Genomic DNA, 22,783 nt, shown 5'->3' on the forward strand with positions numbered 1-22,783 from the left:
TGTGAGTTAAACCATCATCTTCATATGCAAAGTTCCTAATGAAAATGTAAACTTCTTCAGGACTAAAATTTGCTTCTAATTTTTGTTAACTATTATATATAACCTTGTTCAATAAAATATCATGAGATGCATCTGAATTGGCCCCAATAAAGTCACCAAAGTTAAGTGTAGAGGTTGAGATATGGAAAAGCAAAATCTGTCTACCAGGGACCCTATCAGCTGGGCATGAATGACACTTCATCCTCCTTTTCAATGGTGACATTTCTAGGTACACATAATATTACTTAAATGTTTCTTTTCCAGCAACTAACTATTATAGAGAAAGCACTAAATAAAACTGAAATAATTGTAACATATACGAGCAGATCAATAACAAAAAATAACTCCAAATTAAAATATCATTTTAAGGTCAATAAACTTGTCAGTGATAACTAAAAAAGTTTAAGCAATAAGATATAACAGACTTGCATTAATAGAGATATAAAGTGCTTATTCCATATGTTTTCTGAAATGTTTCCTTGGTAGTGACTTCTTGAGATCACAATGGCTGACTTATATTTTCATATATCATGTGCATCCATGAACAGATGAATCCTAAATAATTTTCAAACAGCTCTGAATGGCAACCACTGGGGGAAATACTACAGAGAAATTTTTCTTTCTTTTATTAAAAAAAATTAAGTGAGATTCAGTGTAATGTTGAGATAAAGCTACAGACTTGGATCAGGAGATAGGCTCAAATTACAGCTTTGCTCTGTGCTAGATTTTCACACTGTGTACATTAAACCCTCTACAGATGGAAGGGTGATGACATCTTTTACAGTGTGACTGGAAAGATTAGGTAAACAGTAAAGCAAAATGGACTTCAGATGCAAGAGAGACTAATAAATCCATGAAAACGTTTTTCAAATCCTTCAGACACTGTTGCACCAGAGAAATTGTTTAGTTAAAAATCAAAATCAGTGATTAGGGGCTGAGGTTGTAGCTCCGGGGTAGAACACTTGCCTAGCATGTGTGAGCCTGTGTGGGTTTGATCCTCGGTGCTGCAAAAAAAAGAAAAAAAATGCTTTTTTTTATTATATAGTATTTAATTTACATTACCAAAACATAAGGGAAAATATTAAGACTTAGTTAAAAGTGGCTTCTCTGTTTATTAGCCTCATGGTGGATCCTCTGAATCTCGGATTTTTATTTGTGTCTTGGAACCATGATAATGTAGGAACTATAATGAAATTACAGGACACATTGGTGATTGAACTAGATATGTGAGAAAGTGCTCTGAAATTATTCACATGTATGCACATGTACACATACATATTTAAAGTTACAAGCTGTGATAAATATTTCATAATAAAATCCTTATTTCATTGCTTCCTGTTTTCTCAGGGTCACCCCAAAGTGTGGAGAAGTAAGAAACAGAACAACAAAGAAAAAAATGTTTAAGTTGGCTCCATCTCAAATTCTTCAGGGTGTTGTGTTTGACTAGGTACAAAGGATGACCTGAGATCGTTTCAAGAGAATACTTTATTCCTCTTCATTTGCCTTAGCATTTATAATGTACAGAAGCATTTCATTCTAAAGCCCAAGAGATGACTGAGGAGAGATGGCAATGATACTTAGAGCCGGGACTACAAGGACGGTGCCTCTTGCCCATACTCCTAGGTAAGTATTCCCTTGTTTGTGGGTCCTTCCTCTCTAGCTACCCCACTTCCTGGAGCTATTCCTAGAGGTGCACATGACAATGTTTGGATCTACCCAGAGTGAAGTCATCCTACTCCCCCTGCAGAGTTACTCCCAGGAGACCACAAGCACTCCTTGAGGACATTAGCAAAGAGCTGCTGAAATCACAAGGGTCACAGTGGACTCCGTTCTCGGTTTTTGTGCATGCTGTTCCTATTGCTTGGCATGTGAAGCTGTCCACTGCCCTTTTCTGACAAACAACTCATTCTCCAAGACTCAAATCAGACATCCCTTCTCAACAAAATTCTCCCCAGTTCCTCTCATAAAACATCCTTCATTATCTATTATGGCACTAAATTTTCATGATGCATGAGCAGTGCCTGTTATGTGTCTATCTTGACCAGCAGACCAGCTATTCTGTTTGAAGACAACAACATATAAAACAATGGAGAGAACAAGTCATAAGAGAGAATGATGGAAGGGCAAAGTGCTGGGAGCCTCGGGGCACCAAATCCCAGGGATTTGCACTCATCCATCCTAGGTGCTGTCCTTGGCTGTCTAGTCTGAAGTAATTTTAAGGAAGGATGATTAAAAAAACACCATACTCTTGACTTTTTTTTTTTTTTTAACAGTTCTCTCCTTAGGTCAATCACTGTTTTAGGCTATAATTTCTTTATATGGTATATTTGCCCACAGGCTCAGGTGTCAGATTTATTTTTATAATATCCACAATGAATTCATTTATAGATGATTTACATAGACCTTCCGTGACCCAAATTGACTGAGATTTCAGGCATCACTACCTGAAGTACCACAAAAGTGAGTGCTCTATAATACAGAAAACTGAGCATCTTGTGGGACACTCTAGAAAAATCGATCTTTTATTGTTCTTGTTTTAAATATTCTTTCTTCTGTTTTTTTTTTTTTTGGATCCTAAATAAAAGTCTTTAGGACAACATATGTAAACAACATATGTAAACATATGCAAACAAATGATGTCTGAGATGAAAGCTCAGAAGGAAAAGTATAGCAATGTGAGACTATTTTGAGTCCCTGAATCTCTACATTGTACACTTGTAGAACTATCAAAAGAAAACGGTTCCTTTCAGAGAGAAAGAACACCCAAAGGACCTAGAGAAGGTTCACAAAGCACTGAGCACTGGTCCTTGGAGTGAATGAAGTAAAATAGTAATGACCAAAGTTGGGTTAAGTATCAATCAGAGGACTTGGGAGTGTAGTTTTGTTCTGTTTTGTTTTAATGCATATTGTTAAGTCCATGCACTGAGATTCTGATTCTGAAGGACTGAGATGATATTTAGGACCTCTATTTTGTTTTATTAATGTTCCCCAAGTTTTTATGAAGTCTGGTTAGCTTGGAGAACCACTGAGAAAAGCTGTACATTATAGCAGTGATCTTAAAATATACAAGCAATTGAAGTTGCACAAAAGATGGTACTTTAGGAAATCTGCATGTATTTCATTATCTTGCTGTTATTAAAATTTTTATTTTGAAATGTAGACTCATAGAAAGTTCCAAAAATAGTACAGAACCCCATGTATAGTTTACTCTGGTTCTATATAGCTATAGTGCATCATCAAAACCAGAAAACTGACCCTGTTACATTACTGTGAACTAGACTTCTGGCATTGACATGATTGTGTATATAGCTCTAAACAATTTGATCCCATGTATAGGTTCATGTAATTATCACCCCAGTCAAGATACAGACATGTTCCACCACCACCAAAGTCTCCTGTTGCTTTCTCTTGATATGAATGCTCACTTGCTATCCCACTCCTCCATCTCTGTTCTTTAACAATCACTCATCTGTTCTCTAACTCTAAAGTTCTGTCATCTCAAGAATATCCTATACATGAAATTATACAACATAACAACCATTCGAGATGGATTGTATTCTGTTCAGCTGAATGCTATCAAGATCATTGCAGGTTTGCATATGTAACAACAGTTCTTTCCTTCTTTATTGGTGAATACTATCATTCCATTCTGAGAACACACCACCAGACTTAAACACTTGCCCACCAGAAGACATTTAAATTGTTTCCAGTGTTTTGTCATTATAGAAAAATAGTTGCTATAAACATTCATGTAAAGGTTTTCATGGAAACATAATTTTTCATTTCTCTGGGTTAAATGCCAATGAGTACAACTGCTGAGTCATATGGATAGTACATGTTTATTTTTGTTAAAAAATGGCAAAATTTTCCAAAGTGACAATACCAATTACACATTCCTATCAGCAGTGTAAGAGATGGTTCCTCCTCACCTATCCAACATATGGTATAACTTTTTTTTATTTTAGCTGTCCTAATAGCTGTGGTGGAATTTCACTGTGGCGGTATTTCACTGTGGCTTTCTATATTCTAATAAAGAATAAATGAAACTAAGCTCTGACCAGAACTAAAATATGCAGTGAACTACTACAATATACATTTATATACTTTAACATAAAGACAAATAAAGAAGGTCTCATCACACAAATTGGCATAAATCACTCACTGCTTTTGAAACCATGTAGGGGTTAAGAATCCATCATCTTATTAAGAATTCATAAACTCACAGGCTTACAATGAATGAGATTTCTGTCAAAAGTACATTAATTTCTTTTTCTAACACATCTCATCCACTCTGTGTAGGTATATTTCTTCATCTCATCCACTCTGTGTAGGTATATTTCTTCTATCACTGTAGTCTCCAAATAAGTTACCCAAAATGCATCTGTGACAGGACAGTGGCCATCATGGAAGAAATCCACAGGTTCAAAGCTCAGCTTTACAACTTATTGTTCAGAAATACCAAACAAGCCACTTGGCCTTATTGAGTCTCTAAACTGGAACAATAACCCCTCCCTGCACACAAGGATTCTCTGTTTTAAAACAGCATTCCTAGACAAAGTTCTAGCACCTCCTAGAAATATAATCGGTGAATTAACTATTCTCATTTAGGAAACAAAGATTTAACATACCAGTTTCAGAATTCTATAGTTTATGATACTGAGGCATTATGATTCTAGTACTGTTATTAGGAGTTCATAAGATTTATCATTATTTATAGAAACCAGTATCAATAATAATATATTATATTAGCACATGTTTATTAGTATTGTAGAATTTGTTTTATAACTCAGAATAATTATTAGCAAAAGTATGTATGAGTTTGCATATGGATTTCCAGTTTTCCCAGCACCATTTGTTGAAGAGGCTATCTTTTCTCCAATGCATGTTTTTGGAACCTTTGTCTAATACAAGATAATTGAAATTTTGTGGGTTAGTTTCTGTATCCTCTAATCTGTACCATTGGTCTACCAGTCTGTTTTGGTGCCAATACCATGCTGTTTTTGTTACTATTGCTCGGTAGTATAGTTTAAAGTCTGGTATAGTGATGCCACCTGTTTCACTCTTCCTGCTACAGATTGCTTGCTATTCAGGGTCTCTTATTTTTCCAGATGAATTTCATGATTGCTTTTTCTATTTCTATGAGGAATTCCATTTGAATTTTGATTGGAATTGCATTAAATCTTTATAGAGGTTTTGGAAGTATGGTCATTTTGATAATGTTAATTCTGCCTATCCAAGAGCAAGGTAGATCTTTCCATCTTCTAAGGTCTTCTTTGACTTCTTTCTTTAGGGTTTTGTAATTTTCATTATATAGATCTTTTATCTCTTTCATTAAGTTGATTCCCAGGTATTTTTTATTTGAGGCTATTGTAAATGGGGTAGTTTCCCTCTTTTCCCTTTCAGAGGATTTGTCACTGATATACAGAAATGCCTTTCATTTATGGATGTTGATTTTATAACCTGCTACTTTGCTAAATTCATTTACTAGTCTAGAAGTTTTCTGGTGAAACTTTTACCGTCTTCTAGGCATATAATCATATCATCAGCAAATAGTGCCCATTTGAGTTCTTCTTTTCCTATGTGTATCCCTTTAATTTCTTTCATCTGTCTAATTGCTCTGGCCAGTGTTTCAAGAACTATGTTAAATAGAAGTGGTAAAAGAGTGCATCCCTGTCTTGTTCCAGTTTTTAGAGGGAATGCCTTCAATTTTTTTTTTTTCCATTTAGAATGATGTTGACCTAGGGCTTAACATAGATAGCTTTTATGATGTTGAGATATGTTCCTATTATCCCTAATTTTTCCAGTGTTTTGAACATAAAGGTGTGCTGTATTTTGTCAAATGCTTTTTCTGCGTCTATTCAGATGAACCTATGATTCTTATCTTTAAGTCTAGCAATGTGATGAATTACATTTATTGATTTCCGTATGTTGAACCCCTATCTCTCACCATGCATAAAACTCAACTCAAAATGGATCAAGGACTTAGGAATAAAACCAGAGACCCTGTGTCTAATAGAAGAAAGAGTAGGCCCTAAAATCCATCATGTGAGATTAGGCCCCAAATTCCTTACTAGACTCCTGTGGCACAAGAATTAAAATCAAAAATCAATAAATGGGATGGATTCAAACTAAAAAGTTTCTTCTCAACAAAAGAAACAATCTGTGAGGTGAATAGAGAGCCTACATCTTGGGAGCAAATCTTTACTCCTCACATATCAGCTAGAGCACTAATCTCTAGGGTATATAAAGAACTAAAAAAGCTAAGCATTAAAAAAACAAATAACACAATCAATAAATGGACCAAGGACCTGAACAGACACTTCTCAGATGATATATAATCAATTAACAGATATATGAAAAAATGTTCATCATCACTACCAATTAGAGAAATGCAAATTAAAACCACTCTAAGATTTCATCTCACTCCACTCAGAATGGCAGCTATTATGAAGAGAAACAACAATAAGTGATGGCCAGGATGTCGGGGAAAAGGTACACTCACTCATACATTGCTGGTGGGACTGCAAATTGGTGCAGCCAATGTGGAAAGCAGTATGGATACTTCTTGGAAAATTGGGAATGGAACCAAATTTGACCCAGCTATCCCTCTTCTCAGTCTAGACCCAAAGGACTTAAAAACAGCATACTATAGGGACACAGCCACATCAATGTTTATAGCAGCACAATTCACAATTCAACTGTGGAACCAACCTAGATGCCCTTCAATAGATGAATGTATTTTAAAAATGTGGTATATATACACAATGGAATATTACTCAGCAATAAAAGTGAATAAAATCATGGCATTTGCAGGTAAATGGATAGTTAGATAGCTAAGTGAAGGTAGCCAATCCCCAAAAAAACAAATGTTGAATGTTTTCTTTGATATAAGGAAGCTGACTCATAGTGGGATAGGGAGAGGGAGCATGGGAGGACTAGACAACCCTAGATAGGGCAGAGGGGTTGGAGGGGAAGAGAGAGAGAATGGGGTTATAAATGAAGTGGAATGTGATGATCATTATTATCCAAAGTACATGTATAAAGACACAAATTGGTGTGAATATAATTTGTATACAACCAGAGATATGAAAAATCGTGCTCTAGATGTGTAATAAGAAATGTAATGTTTTCCGCTGCTCATATATAAATGAAAATAAATAAATAAAGTTACATGCAAAAGAATATGTAAAAGTTTATAAAATGCTTTTATTGAACAAACAATATTTTATCATTTGATCAATATTACTTATTATTAATAACAATATAAGCCATGTTTATTATAGAAAGAAATACAGTCCATGAGGTCAAGAATTAGTTTGTTTTGCTAATTGCCATTACTTCAGCCCTAGAAGAGTGTCTGGCACCAAATCTATTTTACATAAATGACTATTGAATAAGCATACAATAAAATTCCTTAGGGCTGTAAAGCATTTTATGTTTCAAAGACATTTTCAAACATATCATTATATTTGATTCTTAAAACAATCATTAAGGTAATTAATACTGCCAATTAATTTATAAATTAAGGAGACAGTTGTGGAATAGAAGAGTATCATACCCAAGGTCAAATGCTAAAACTGATAATGTAAATGCCCAGACCACCAAGCCAGTGCTGCCCCATGGAGCTTCTGAATCTGATAAGGCCTATGACATTCTGGCATGATTTAACAGCATCCAAGAACTAGAAGTTATTTTCTCTGCAAGAAGATGCAATGTAACGATCAAATTAATACAATTAATATCTGATCCTTTAATAAATGAACAGCTTGTCCTTTTACCCCCTGAGGACCTGAAAATTAAAACCCATATATTGCACTCCATAGTGATAGATTAGGCCTAAGATGTTACTCTGATCCAAAAAAAAAAAGGGCATGCCAGTCAAACCCAAGTCTCATTAGAGACTCATTGTGACTGTCCTCCTGGTACACTATGCATAATTATAACTACCATCAGTGACACTGCGACCTCTCATTTGTGACTGCTCACAATTTAACAACACTGTCAGGATACAAAAATAAGATGGATCCCATTTGTATCTCCAAAGTCATAGGCAAGTGTCACCTTGCAATGGGAACAAGGACTATAAGACCCCAGAGAGCACACGGTGAGTCTAAATATTTAGATATCGCCATGTTCTCCCACTGACGACTTCAGGTGTAAATGGAAAGAGGTTTCCTTAACAAGAAAACAAAACAGCACCAAACTGGCCTATGCATTTGAGACAGAAATAGTGAGTAAACTCCATTCTAAGTGATTGCTTTAAACATATTGCCACAGTGACCATCCCTCTCTCTTACATGCTATTCCTCTGCTAAACAAAACAAATGTGTACTGCCAAATCAGAACACATGACTTTACATCACTATTGGCTAACTCTCCACCAAGTATCAGTAACCTAGTAATTGTCAATCCGAGGATCCAAATGTCAATCTTGCCTTAGCCAGTGGTAGTGATACAGTGAAAAGAGTACACTTAGGAAACCTGGGATCTGGACCCAGTTCAACTCCAACCTCTTGGGTAACCTCAGGAAAGCCTCTCCCTGCCATCTCAGTGTATGTCTTCACATCTGGCAAAGGGAAGAACTAAACTGGACAACTTTCACGCTTTTTTTCTGGTTCAACTACTCAAAGACTTCACAATTAGTACAGGAACAATGGCCCAAGCATGAAAGTATAAAGAAAATAAGTTCAGCTGTCAGCTCCATCATGGGGACTCCCATCATTTATGTTGTATCAACATTTTATTATGAGTACTGTGCCAATCCCGTATTAGCAGTGATCTATAACTATTTCTTCTCCATGGAATGGATTAATAACCTCAGGGTAGCAGAAAGCATAGCAAGTTCTGGTAAACTAAATTCCAGCTAAGGACTCCTTTTTAATAAAATTTATCTTGCCTCTCCGGGTCTATCTTTAAAAGCTTAGACAGAATAAGGTGAGCAAAGCTGGAAACAGAGGCCTAATTTTTATCATATAGAAATATACAAGGTAATATGTAGGAATAGTTTATGAAAAGGATCACCATTTTGAAATTAATTTCAAGGAGGAATCATAGAATAATAAAACAATGGAATTAAAAAGGACATGAAGTTGTCTGGTCCAACCAAGAAGAGTCCTTGAAAATCAGCTCAGAGCTCTAGATACTCTTTTACTACCTCCATCATACTTTAATAAGCTACTTTATTTCTGATACTCCACCAGTCAGTGAAATGGCACCAATACCTGTTCTATGTACCTCAGAGAGCTACAGTAAAAATTCTCTTCTGAAAATTAAAACAATGAAATGAAGGTGCTCAAGAAATTAGAAAGGATTGTATCAATATAAAGGGATTCAACTGAAAGCATCATCTTCACCTGGGATCTGATAGATTCACTTTTCAAAAATCTAACACAATATTTTTTAAAAGGTATTTCAGAGATTTAAAAAGAATTCAATTCTAGCTAGGTGTGGTGACACGTCTATACTCCCAGAGACTCAGAAGGCTGAGACAGGAGGATTGCAAGCTCAAGGCCAACCTTGGAAGCTTAGCAAGGACCTCAGCAACTTAGTGAGACCCTGTCATAAAATAGAAAATAAAAAGACTAAAGAATGTAGCTCAATGGTAAAGTGTCCTAGGTCCAACAGTCATTACAAAAAAAGAAAAGAATAAAGAAAATTGTCCATCCTAGGCCATAAGACAACTCCAAGTTTACAAACTTGCAAACATTACAAATCACTCTAGATTAATATCTATTAAAATGATGTATTTTTTAAAAATCTCCAAAATTTAATCAACCAAACTATTAAAAGAAACAGTAAGAAAGAGTGGGATGAGAGAGGGTAATTGAGATTCTAATTCCTAGAGTGACTGAACTATAGGAAAACTTACAAACTTTACTATCTACCAAGAGCAAAAGAAGAAATATATACTGTTATACCATCAAAAGTTTAATAAGACTTTGGTTTTGTTTTGTCTTGTTGCTTTTAAGTTGTTGTTCTTTAAAAGCAAAGAAAGAACCCAGATTTCAGGATAAATCATATTAAATGGTGGTGCAGAAGAATATTGCTCTTTAAAGAATATGCATGTTTTCCTCATCAGTACAGAATAGAGGAATTGATGGAACAAAATCATAAATACAAACCAAAATAATTTCATAGAAAATGATACCGACAACTGACACTATAAAATCTGTAAGAAGATAAAACAACAATAGCCACAGATACAGACAGACAGGTAAGTGGACAAGCTCATAGTATTAGACACAGAAAGGCATTTGGAAATGTTGAAGCATTTGAAGACAGCTGAGGAAACACAAATCTTTACAAAAATTAATGAAAAGTAGGAGAACAATGGAAGTAAAATAAAAGAACCTAAGGTGTAAAGAGCTACTAACTGGGAAAAAGCATACCCCACTTTTAAGTGTACCAAAGCCCTTTAGAAAAAGGTTATTAGCAGAATATCTTATAAAAGAAAATTACAATATATAGGTATCACATAAATATAAGTTGATGTGGAAAATGTGGGTACTTCTATACTTTCACAGTTAGAATTTAAGAAGGAAAAAGCAGACCCCAGAGGTTACAGGCATAATATCAAGGCGAGAAATGTAATTGGTACTGTGAAGGGAGCAGTGGTTAATCAACTGCTGGACTGCAAAGCTCCAAGAAGGGGCAGAGTAAGATAAATGGAAATGCAAGTTGTAGGATGAAGCTGCTCACAGGAAGACACAGATCACAGCTCCATTTCAAAAATTTATCAGCCGCGAATGACAGAGACATCACCTCCCCTCATTAAGCTTCCATTTCCTTATGGGAAAAACAGGCTTCCTGGGTTAGGATGAAAAGGCAATAATATAATCATGGAAGAGCTTAGTGCCTGGTATATACTACATGTTATAAAGGTGACAAGAATAAAAGTAGGTGCGATAACAAAAGTCAAAGAAATGTGACAGTCACTGCAAGACTTGGTATTCAGAATAAAGTCTAAAGGAGCACGGTATGTGTCTCTCATCTTCTTATCTCATATGTGTATGTATTGGCCTACTTAATACAGAACCTGCAGTGCATAGCCGAACTCTCCGGCATGACATCAACATACCTGCTAAGACTTCTTCACATTGCCTCCAACTTACTCTTTAACTGACCATGTCTGTATTCCTATTAGAAGGAAGCCCTTTTGAGTTATCTCCAAAGTTAGGAGACAAAGTAGCAATGTCAAGGAGTAATTAGAATAGGAAAATGTTGAGAAAACAAATGAGGAAGCCAACACATGGCTCCTCCTATCCCCGTGAGAGCAATCCTCTTCCAGATCCCATTTCCAAGCCCCACAATCACTAAAGAATGATGAGTCAAAGAAAACCAATTCCACTAAGACCCTGATTAGTTGCAAAAAAAAATGCAGTCTCCTTCAAGGGCAATAAAACTTCAAGCACTGCTATGGAGAACAGAAGAGTGCTGTGGTCTTCGTTTGCTGTTTTTCCAGAGCAAGTCTCTAAAGGTCTGGTCACCTTTTCTGGGGAAAGGACATCCAAAGATCCATAGCCACAGCTTCAGGCAAGCTGATGTATGACCCCCCCACACACACTCTTCCTAGGCATTTGGCCACCTCACACAAGCTAGACGTCTAGACATCTCAACCCGGCTTCTGACATCAGTCCTAAAACACTAACAGACTAGCAAAGTATTTACTGGGAGTCGGAGAGAAATAGGAAGAAAAGAGAAAGACTAAACATTAACGCAGAACATGGAAAAGTCTTGGGAAATATTTCTAAACCAAACATGCCAAAATGTTATCCAAGAAGTAATGGAAAAAATCATGGAAAGGCTAAGATAATCTTTTTAAAAGGTGAGATGGGGTGGAAAATAGGGACAGAGCAGCTGACTCACCTTCCACCACCTCTTCTTTCTCATTTTCTAGAAGCATAGCATCCTTCTGTGTATTAGTTATAAATTATGGTTTCATAGGTTTGAATGAGCTGCTGATATTGACTGGCAAAAATATAGTACTACTTCAACCAAGAAGTACAGCAGCATTTGCACTGCCTGTACAGTTTAACACAAGAGTGTGTGTACACACACATGTGAATGCTCACTTCAGGCAGACCTTCACACCCCACTCAGTGTAAACTGAAGGTATGATTATTAAAAACCCCTGAATCTAAGGCTTCAGTCAGAATTGTCTGTGAGCTTTAGCAAGTGAAAACCTCCCAGAGCTCTGAAGACAACTTCATCCTCCAGCAGCCTAAGGCAGCAGAAAGAGCCAAAGAAGGGAAAATAATTCCAGGCACTCAATTAGATTCACTTCATATGGGTTTCTCATCAGACTATTGCATAGCAACAATTTAGAGTAAAGGATCAATGGTAATGGGAACCATTAGATGATGGACACATCCCCACGAGACAGTGGGCTGAAATAGAGGATAAGGTAGCACAAGGACACTAAGCTTTGAATAAAGAAGCCATATTTGAATAAAGAAGCCATATCCATAGACATATAACCCTTGTGAGGGCTTATTCTCTTTGTTTCTAAAAAAGGAATTGAGCCAGGTAATTACTGGAGGCTCATTAACCTTTGATAGTCCAAAAACTATGCTAAATACATTGTGAATTAATTTACAAGCCACCTTTTGGCCACACAATAATATACTATAAATCACTTCCGTTATACTGAATTTTCCCATGGTGGACACTGAAATCTGAAATGCCAGCACTTACCCTCACCTCCAGGTTGCTTGTATGGGTTGTACTTGGGTTTTGGAGCCACTACCGGTGCAAACTTCTTGGGTGGCTGTTGTGTAGACACTGAAATACTGGGGGTCCCAAAAGAATGGGTGGTCTCCATCCGTGCAGGCACATGGCCAAGGGGCTCACCAGTGCTTTTGGGTGGCAGCCAAGATGGATGAGACATTATTGGAATCTGTAATAAAAAAGAAACACAGTTTTTAAGAAGCATGAAAGTGAAGGTGGCATACCTCACTTCACGGTTATTTCATCTTAATCCATGCCTAAGGACTTTAAATAAAGCTCTCTGGAAAAAAATTAAGAAAGAAATAAGAAAGGTGAAGGAATATGGAAAAAAAGGAAAAACATGGGAGGAAGAGATATCATCAGAAAGAGAAGGAGAGTAGAAGGGGGAGAAAGGTTGGGAGAAAAGGAGAACAAGAAGACGACAGTCCCTCATGCTTGAATATCTCCTCTCCAGTAATTATTTATTTCAGTAGCCCATACTCTTGGAAAAGTAGATATGAAAAAAAAAAAAATGGTTCCTAACATGAAGAAGTTTCTTTGTAGGAAATTGGGGGGAAAGTTTCAAATTTTATAAATAATCTATTAAAACAATTATTATACCAATTAAATTGTGATACCTAAATGAGGCAATGTTACCTAAGTGTGGTTTTAAAATGTGTGGCTGGGAGGCAGAAAAAGATAAGATCCTTCTCGCCTGGAGCACAGCCAGCAAGACCTCACGGAGGACAGCACGGAGGACAGCCACCCAGCTGGGCCCTGAATGCTGACCAGAGGCTGAGCCTGAACAATGGCAGGAAAGTCACACAGGCAGAAAAATACCAGCACTTGGTTTCATGTGACTGGAGGGGAAAGAAAAGAAAGTAACTAGCAGAACCAAAACATATGATAGAACTAAAGTGAGAAGAGATTACGTTTATCCTTCAGGCATTAAGGAAACAATAAAAGCTTATTTTGGGAAGAGGGGCATGACAGATGTCTGACAGAACCCTTTAAGTCCCCTCAAAGAGCAGTTCTGCTTCCTACCAAGAACTACTTGGAGATGACGAGGCAGGAGACACTGGTTGCCACAATGCCTGGAACAATTACTGGCATTTAGTAGCAAACAAATATTACCCATCTGTAATGCATAGGTCAGCCCTGAACAACAAAGAGATGTCCATTAAGAGCTACGCTGAGCAGACACTATGTTGGAAATTAAGGAAAAAAAACCTAACTTTACGTGGGGAACAACCAGCCCAGCCTGGATGTTGCTCTGATCATATTATATACACTTTATGAAAAAGGGAAAGCCAAGTCTCCTCTGCCAGGATAAGCCAACCACTCCTCCATGCAGCCTGCCAAGGAGGGCTCTCCAAGGCTGATTACAAGAGCTCTCTAGCATGGGAGGCCCGGAAGGTAACATGTACCCACTCCCAGCCCTAACCCACCTAGTAATTTATTAATTGAACTGAATTAATTAAGAGGACTACATGATTACCTCCAGATGTCTATAAAGAGAAAGAGCAAAGAAAATGCAGGAAGATAAAAAGGCCTCAGCACATGACATAACAGTAGAGAAATAGGGTAGAGGAGGAGAGGTGGGACACAGTGAAGCCCTAGAATTGACATCAGTGCACACAGAGGATGACCGACATGACTCTGAACCCTCTCCAAGGCACCTCCATTACTGAAAAACTAAGATTTAAAAGATCTTCTCTGTCAACCAGTGAAACAATACTAAAGTGTTGTATGCTGTTAACTGCTATTCAAAATGGGGGGAAGGAATGCTTCTGTTCCCATAGAAGGTCACTGAAAATTATATGACCATCTTACCAGGAGGAAAACACCTGGAGGTAGAATTTTGCCAGAAGAGTAGGATAACATGATCCAATAAGGAATACTCTGACTGGGAATCATGACACGTGTCATTGAAGCCAGTGACCACACTGGTCTTTCCCTCTGGTACAGAGCCTTTCTTTTCTTTTTCTATACTTCTTTATGTGCATGTATATATGCACACTTAAAAAACTGCAAGTTCCTTGAAAGGCAGGAACCATATATTTTATACAATTACTAAACCACCACTAAGGTGTAATACAAAACCAATATAGAGAAACGACCAATAAATGTCAGTTATACTCTATAAATCTGCACATTTGGAATCATTTTAGCAAAGCAAAATTAAGTACCAAATCAAGCCCATGTGTCAAGGTTGAGAAACTGTGTGTGTGTGTGTGTATGCGCATGCATGCTTATGCATGCATTAGGGATTGAGCTCAGGGCCTTGTACATGCTAGGCAAGTGCTCTACCACTGTATATCCCCCACCCCAAGGAATACCAGGGTTTTTTGTTGTTGTTGTTTTTAACCAAGTCTCAGTCTTCTACCAAATGGGGACAAAACTAACTATTTTGCTTGCAACATCTCTAATGGGAATATAAGTGAAGAGTAAATGGGATCAAAAAATGTTCAAGTGTTAATGCACCGTGTAAATCTATAGTATATATTTTAATTGTATGCTTTTAAAAATAGGTTAATATCATACTTATAACTTCTCTTTAAAACAAAGATGCACATATCCAGAGCAATCCTATGTTACTTATTGAATGTGTCACACTGGCCTTTCCAGATATACTATAGACAGAAAGAAACAGCAGCTTCCAGGAGAATATATTTTTAAAAAGAAGATAAACCTTAAGAATCAGTATGCAAATGATTACTTCCATAGCTGCTTCGATTAGCCCAGCACCAAGAATTACACTGGCACTGCCTTCTGTAAGGAGGCAATTTAGGCTCCACCTCTGCTTCAGATGTTTGCAGATGCCCTTTACAGCATCTTCTCTTGCCATTCTCCTCCACATCAACAGTGAGCCAGAGACACGAGTCCCAAATGTTGTAATAAACATTCATGACTCTGAACACTTGTTCCAGCCCTTAAGCAGAATATTAGCAATGCCGTCCCCCTCTCTTTACTTTGCTCCAGTTCAAATATCTCTGACTCTGATTATTTCCCTAACTTGCCCCAATAGGAATAGCTTAATCCCTTTTCTGTGCTCTTCTAGTACTTTGGGGGTTTTGTTTGTTTGTTTGTTTGTTTTAACTTATAACAGTCCACAAGGAAGCAATTTATTTACTAGCCTATCTTCCCCAATTAGCTAGAAACTCTTGCATAGTCGCACTATATCAGCACAATGCCTGGCCAACAAGCCATTATAAGAATATCTTATGCAGAAGAGACTGAACGAATGAATACAGTTATCCCTCAGTCACATATACCTGTCTAGAATTTCTAGCTCTCTGCCATAGGGGAAACAATCATCTCATTTCCGTATTTCTGGATTTGGTGGTGTAATGGACCATGTGGATAGATTTCCAGATATTGAACCATCTTTGCATTCCTAGAATAAATCCTTCAAAGTCACATTTTTGGTGTTTTGAAACACTGATGAAATAACTATGTGTTTAGAATTGTTGTACATATACTTATAAGAAGATCATTTTGTAGTATTTTATCTCTGTTCATTTTACTTTTTATTAGGTTTTGATATGGGGGTTTGATAAACTATTCTAGACAATGGAATAGGATAATAATGACCTTGGAATTATCTGATCTTTAAAGGTTCATCAAGATTCAGAGTACAGTCATTTAAATATGAGAATATGACATCTTTTTAGTAACAAATAATAATCATATTTCTAATAACTTCTACAATAGCAGCAGTCTTTTACTTCTTCTAAGGTGATTTTTCAGTCTTAGTTTTCAGGAAATTCATCCATTTCCTGAAACAAGCTACCTCTTAGTTAAAAATGATTTCTCCTTGACTACACATCACTTAGCTGCAAAGAATTACTTCCTTCATGTCCTTAAAGACATAAGCCACCCACTGTGTCCTTCATTTCATATGTGTGCCATGTTTCTACAGGTGGACAGTGCCTGGCACCCTTCTGTTACACATTCATCATATAGTACTCTGCCTGATTGTGTGCCTGCATCCCCAAGTGAATTCTCGAATCCTTGACAGCAAAACGTGATTGTTGTTTGCAATCCTAGAGTCTAGTACATGATAGGTACTCAATAAAAATAATCTACTAATTTGCGAAAGGAATGAGTTTATATGTTTATCAGTGGACCTCCAAATGAATCAGAATTTTACCCTTTACTTTTGAGTAACTTAACGTCTGTCTGAGGAAGATATATTTGTATGTGTATAATGAATGAGAAAGAGAGTAACATAGAAAACATAAGGGAAATGCTGGTGTTTGTTACAGGAGCTAGCACAGGCATGGCCGAGGTAGTCCTTAGCCAGAACTTCTAAAACTGAGGATCTGAAAGGTAACTGGAGCAACAAGAACAATGACTGGCAATAACGATACAGGAACAAAGCAAGGCATGTCTGAGGGTCAGGGACAGATCAGCTGTCCTGAAAAGAAGAAGATAGGGAAAGAATAGTTAGGGAATAGTCTGAAAGAGAAAATGAGTTTTCGTTTTAAAGGTCTCATGTAAAGACATATGCAGCTAGAACTTTTAACTTTGAACAGGAATCTAATGAGAGTGAAAACAACATGTAAAAAAAAAATCAGTCCATGTGGGATGGACCCACGGAAGTTAATAAATACAGTCATATAGATGCAGAGTTCCTCTGGCCCCAGTTCTAGTCTCAGCTATTCCAGAGTGATGTTTAATAAGGGAAGACACTCATGAGCAAATTAGTCATCTGTAAAGTTCCAAACAACTGATATTCTACAGTATTTTTCTTCTCTGAAGTCTTTATATGGCCCTTCCATTTGATAAATGGATTTAGAGAAACCTGAAAAGTTTAACGAATGGATGAACAAGCAAGTCAATTGGGGCTACTCGGCAACTCAGAGAGACCCAAGGTAAACACAACAGAGGTAAGAGCTGGTTTTGATAGACCAAAACTTACCCTGCTCTTACTTCCTCTGGTTCTAGATGGGTTTCACTCTAGGCTTATAATCATCACGAAAGCAAGAAGTGAAAGGGAAGATCCCCATAGAGGATCTAAATATATACAACCCCATCAAAAGAGAGGAAAACAAGAGCAATGGCCCTCCTCCAATCAAGATGCCTACTGTGAAGGGAGGCTCAGAGCCGTGGCACCCTGAGCACCAATTTTCCAGGTAATGTGCTAATGAAAGGCAATTAATAATTTTTGCTTATTACCTTTTCTCTGTTGCTCCTCTGTCATGGCCTTCTAATTATCTAGGAGGCACACAAAAGCCACACATTGACAACAAACAGCAACTATGCATTTAAGATTTGCTTTCTGTGAAGTGATCGTCTATTGGCCACTCAGTCATCCCACCACCATATGAGGTAGCATTATGATTATCCACATTTAGCAAGGCAAGAAAGCAAAGCTGGGGGCTGAGGATGTTGCTAAGTAGTAATGCTTGCCTAGTATACAGAAGGCCTTGGGTTTAATCCCCAGTACCACATGCATGTGCATGGGCACACGTGGGCACACGTACACACACACACACGCACACACATACATGCAAAGTAAGGTTGGAAGGCTGTAAGTGGTTAAATGACTTGTTCAAGGAAACAATTAATAAATTGCAACTAACATTTAAACACAGATTTTTCTACCCCAAATCCACGGTCTCTAGCAGCAGCAGATTTGCTTTATTATCTCCACTCCTACCGCTTGGATTCTACTAGCTGTGATGTGTTCCCTGTTCTGTTTCCTCAAACCTAACCACAGTGAGCCACACTTTAACAAACTGATAAAGCCAATAGTCAACAGACCCAATTCATCAAGGCACCACAGAATGAGAATGACTAAAAAATGCCATAGGATGACCAAGCCCTTCTCTAAGGGCAGGAAAACTTAGGGCCACAGGTAAAATGACAGTTAATACTAGCAAAGCCATTATGCCTCTCTAAAGGTGTCATATGATGCAAGCTTGCTATCTGTCATTCACAAAAGCAGAACTAACTAGTGTTTGGTCATATTGTTTTTTCTCTTTTCCCTCCCAAGTCAATATTCTACTCTATAAGCATTTATATAGGCCACCAAAATTTAAAAAGCACAAACCATTATATGGTGTAACATCAGTCCTATAAGCTTCAAACAGTCATTTTTAAAAGCTGCACACTAAACTCATATAAGATCTGTACACATGTATTATTTATTAATTTGTGTGCCAAGGAATGAACCCAAGGCCTTGTGCATGGTAGGCAAGCACTGTTACCACTGAGCTACATCCCCAGATTCTTTATGAATACATTCTGATTCAAGGATTGAGAATGATTGACTTAAAGCATTTATATTGACCTCTAAATGAAATACATTAGTCTCTAGATCTTCCTTGGTGACTAACTCAAGGCCTGGCTCTCGGTCAGTACTGGCTGAACAATGGTATTGAGGGAAGAAGCTGAAATTAACACCACCACTTTGGCAGCAGAAGAACTGGAAGGGTGAGGAGCTGTGACTTAAACACAGGAGCAGCTGAGGGCAGATTTAACATTCATGTCCCTCAGCCACATTTTCTTCATTTAAACAAGCAGTAGTTATATTTTAAATAACACTTTTCTAAATCTTGGAAAGTTTCTCTTTAACTTTCTCTGTATATAAAAGTCAATACCTTCCTGGACTTTCAAAACTGCTTTCTTAATCATATATTAAAATAGGACGATGTGCATTCTTCTCTGGGGTACATCCTTTTCTACCTACTGGTATTGGCTGGAGGATGCAGCAGCTCCAGAATTCAGACCCATCTTCCAGTCTTAGCTCAGCCATGAGCATATAATGCAACTCCTGCTCTGAGTTGTGATGTATCCTTCTCTAGAAATGTGGTGATTAGATTAGATGAGCACTAATGACAAACCTGCTCACAAGCTTTTACAACTGTATGAAAGATTCTGACTTTAGAACTAGCTAATAATATCAAGCAAAAGTCCGGCCTGAAGATTTCTAATCATGTATAATTCTTTTAGCTCATCAGTGAGGAAGAACGACTCTTTTTTCTTTTTCTTTTTGTGTCACCCGTTTCCCTGACTCTTCAACCCTCCCCACTGTGGGAGGGAGTCTTGGATGCATCTCAGAGATTACCAAGGTATCAATCAAGATTTATTATTCACAAGTAAATAAGCACTTTAGGCAAACCTTTTTCCAAACGGCGTAGGTAAGTCCCTACCAGTGTAATTACGAAGCAGATATGCTGTGGCATGTGATGGAAGCGTGGGAAGACAGTGCTGAAGAATAAGGCAGGCTGAAAATTACACACAATTGTTAGTTGAGCAGCAAATGTAATCACCCTTCCTCTGAAGCACTGGGTCAGATAGAGCCGGAAGGGCAAAGCAGGACCTGCCATGGGCTGAAAATGTCAATGTATTCACTCAACTTCTCTTTACAGACAGCTTTGGCCCAACACTGGCTAAATGCCCCACTCTCTGCATGGACAGCTGGCATTGCTCAGAAGGGGTAACGAGAGAACAACTCTACAGAAATGCCAAACCTTTATATAGGCTCTGAGAGACACTCGGAAAACTGGAAAGAGCACTAGACTTAGATACAGAGGGCTTGGGTGTAATTTCTTGCTCAATCACTAATGGGCTCAATGACTTTAGTTTCCTGACCTGCTTGAATCTCAGTGCCTTTCCCCATCTGTAAAGATTAGATACCTGCTACCATTCCTTCCAACTCCTGTGTTCCATAATTCCCCCACAAATCCATAAACTAAGTAGGTTAAGGTTCTTATCAATGGAGAGGAGTGTGGAAAGAGCAGGAATTGACACATTTGGCCTGTCTTGCATAGTTTGTACCCACAGAAACGAATTCTAACAGTGTACTCCCTGTTCCTGGCAACACTGTGGGTGACAAGAAAAGACCAAATACATTGGATGATCCCTAAAGAACCAAAAAGCAGCAAAGAGAAGTACCAATCCAGGCAAGTAGTTGTCTTCGATAAAAAAGTGCAACGGAATGGAGACATGCCCCTACACTGCACTTTCACTTCAGATTCACAATGTCACTGCAGAAGGAAACAATCAACCCTGACAGGGAAACAATAGCACTGGAAGACCAGGACTCTCCAGAGAAGGCTAAGGAGAGAGTGGAACGAATACTCACTAACTGGCCTTTTGTTTGCCACAATTTCTATTAGTCATGGAAAAAAACAGACATGGTTGACAAGCGCCCAGATAGGTTATTGAGGAGGTAAAAGGTCACTGAGAGTCTCAGTGAGGAGAAACCTTAGGAACTGATGCATTTCTTGTACTTTGAGCACAATGTTCAAAATAACATGCAGAGAAGCTTACCGAATGTATCAGAGCAGTGAAAACACATCAGAGACTGCGTTCAAACTCAGTTTTTCTGCCTACCAGTAGCTTTTGCAGTGGGTGAGTTTTACTAAGCAAGTAAAAACACTCCTTGTGGCTGGATGGACAGGATGAAGTAGATGAAAGGCATTGAAATGGACAGAGGAGTAAAGAATCTGTCAAAAGAGTCAGCACCCTTGCCATTGAAAATCAGAATGGAAGATGGGTGACCCCAGCCTTATATCTTATGGCAACTGTTCTACTGGCCAAGTGAGCAAGAAAACATTCACTCTCTCTAGATCTCAATTTCCCCAGCTCTAATAAACAATTAGCAAGATGATCTCCAAAATCTCCTCCCATGACAATAATTTATGTTCTGTAATGGTATGACTTCTCTCGAGTGCCCTGAATGGGGGGGGGGGGGGGAGGCAGGGAAAGCTCTTGGGCTGGGGTTGTGGCTCAGTGGTAAAGCACTTACCTAGCACATGTAAGGCACTGGGTTTGATCCCCAGCACCACATTAAAAAATAAAAATAAAAATAAAAAAATAAAGGTATTGTGTCCATCTACAACTAAATTTAAAAAAAAAAAAAAATCACTCTTAAGGACGTTTCTCAATTCTCTAATTCTAGCAACAGACTGCTTTTCTGTACAAGGCCAGGAGAGAGGGGCAAACAATGGCATAAGCTCTTCTGAGCTCAGTAAATCTACTTCTGAAAGTGGAAATCTGGATTTATAAAGATGACATGCTGGCTGCCTAACACATAAAGGTTTTGCCCCTCCAAAAGAATGAGAAAGTGATGATGGGAAAAATCAACAGTCTAATCTCCGAGGAAGCCGTAGTGGTTATCTGGAATCTTCTCTTCCTAACCCTACCAATAAGTGGGTAGGTCTGTAAGTTAATTGCTGCTCACTCGTCTGGTTCCCCTGACAGCTTGTTCAAACTCGTATTAACCACATAAACACTGTTTTAGTTATCTGTTTACATGTCTGCTATGCCCATTAGACAAACCATGGAAGTTTACTAGCACTTGAGGGATGTTTTAATTACTCTGAATTTTTTAATAATTTTGTTTGTATTTTTCCTTTATTGCAAATTCACTTTGATATAACAGTAAAAATAAAGAGGATAGCAGAAAATTTTCTATCTTACATGTAACTGGAAAAAGTAGAAACAATTTGTTTTTCAGTGAAGATGAAGCCACTGCCGATAAATCTCAGGCCAAGTTTACTCCTGGCCATAATGTGTGTTTCTGTGATGCTATGTTTATTCAGCCCATACCACTACATGGAGTCAACTAAGAGTGTTCACAGATACAAGATTTGGCCTGAATCACTACACATGAGCCTTTTGAACATTATAGTGCTCACAAAACTGTCACCTGTCAACTGTGCTGTTCATAACCTGTGTCACAACCATTGTGTGTAAATCATCTCAGAGCTTTTGCATTGAATTTGAACATCATAATTTGAGTTGATATTATTGAATTCAGATATTATTATAAATTAAAATTTCCAGTTTAATCTGTGTCTCTAATTACTTGTCACCTTTAATTACTAGCAAGTGCTAGTAAATTTGTCACCTGTTAAAAAGTGAAATCAACTTCATCCTATTGTCAAAATATAAGAATATTGCTAAGCTAAATTTTTAAGTGCTCAGATAATGGAAAAATAAAGCAAGGAAGAGGGAAATACAAATTTTCAACCTTCAAGAACCACAAGTTATTTCTAGAAAATGAAGACCATCAAATTCATGC

The 22,783-nt window shown here is 37.7% G+C and overlaps 1 protein-coding gene and 1 long non-coding RNA gene across 19 annotated transcripts in view; one reads left to right on the forward strand and one right to left on the reverse strand.

The window, feature by feature from the left end:
- The window catches only part of Lpp (LIM domain containing preferred translocation partner in lipoma), a 663,875-nt gene that overhangs the window by 429,526 nt on the left and 211,566 nt on the right, over window positions 1-22,783 (reverse strand). For 16 of the 18 annotated variants that reach the window (XM_058585075.1, XM_046462626.2, XM_058585070.1 and 13 more), the window contains one exon: window positions 12,733-12,934. In XM_058585075.1, the coding sequence (XP_058441058.1) occupies window positions 12,733-12,925 (193 nt within the window). In that variant the 5' untranslated portion in view covers window positions 12,926-12,934. Of the gene's footprint in view, window positions 1-12,732; window positions 12,935-17,668; window positions 17,694-22,783 lie in introns of those variants that run through there. The other 2 variants (XM_058585073.1, XM_058585066.1) reach the window with 2 other exon arrangements.
- Window positions 1,343-21,427, forward strand: LOC124105464 (uncharacterized). Its single transcript, XR_006855734.2, has 3 exons — window positions 1,343-1,662; window positions 17,695-17,882; window positions 20,124-21,427. It is a non-coding gene; the product is annotated as an uncharacterized LOC124105464 (long non-coding RNA).

Source organism: Marmota monax, unplaced genomic scaffold, assembly GCF_021218885.2.
Source record: "Marmota monax isolate L192 unplaced genomic scaffold, Marmota_monax_Labrador192_F-V1.1 WCK01_AAM20220418_F8-fsc00100, whole genome shotgun sequence".
NCBI classification, from domain to species: domain Eukaryota; kingdom Metazoa; phylum Chordata; class Mammalia; order Rodentia; family Sciuridae; genus Marmota; species Marmota monax.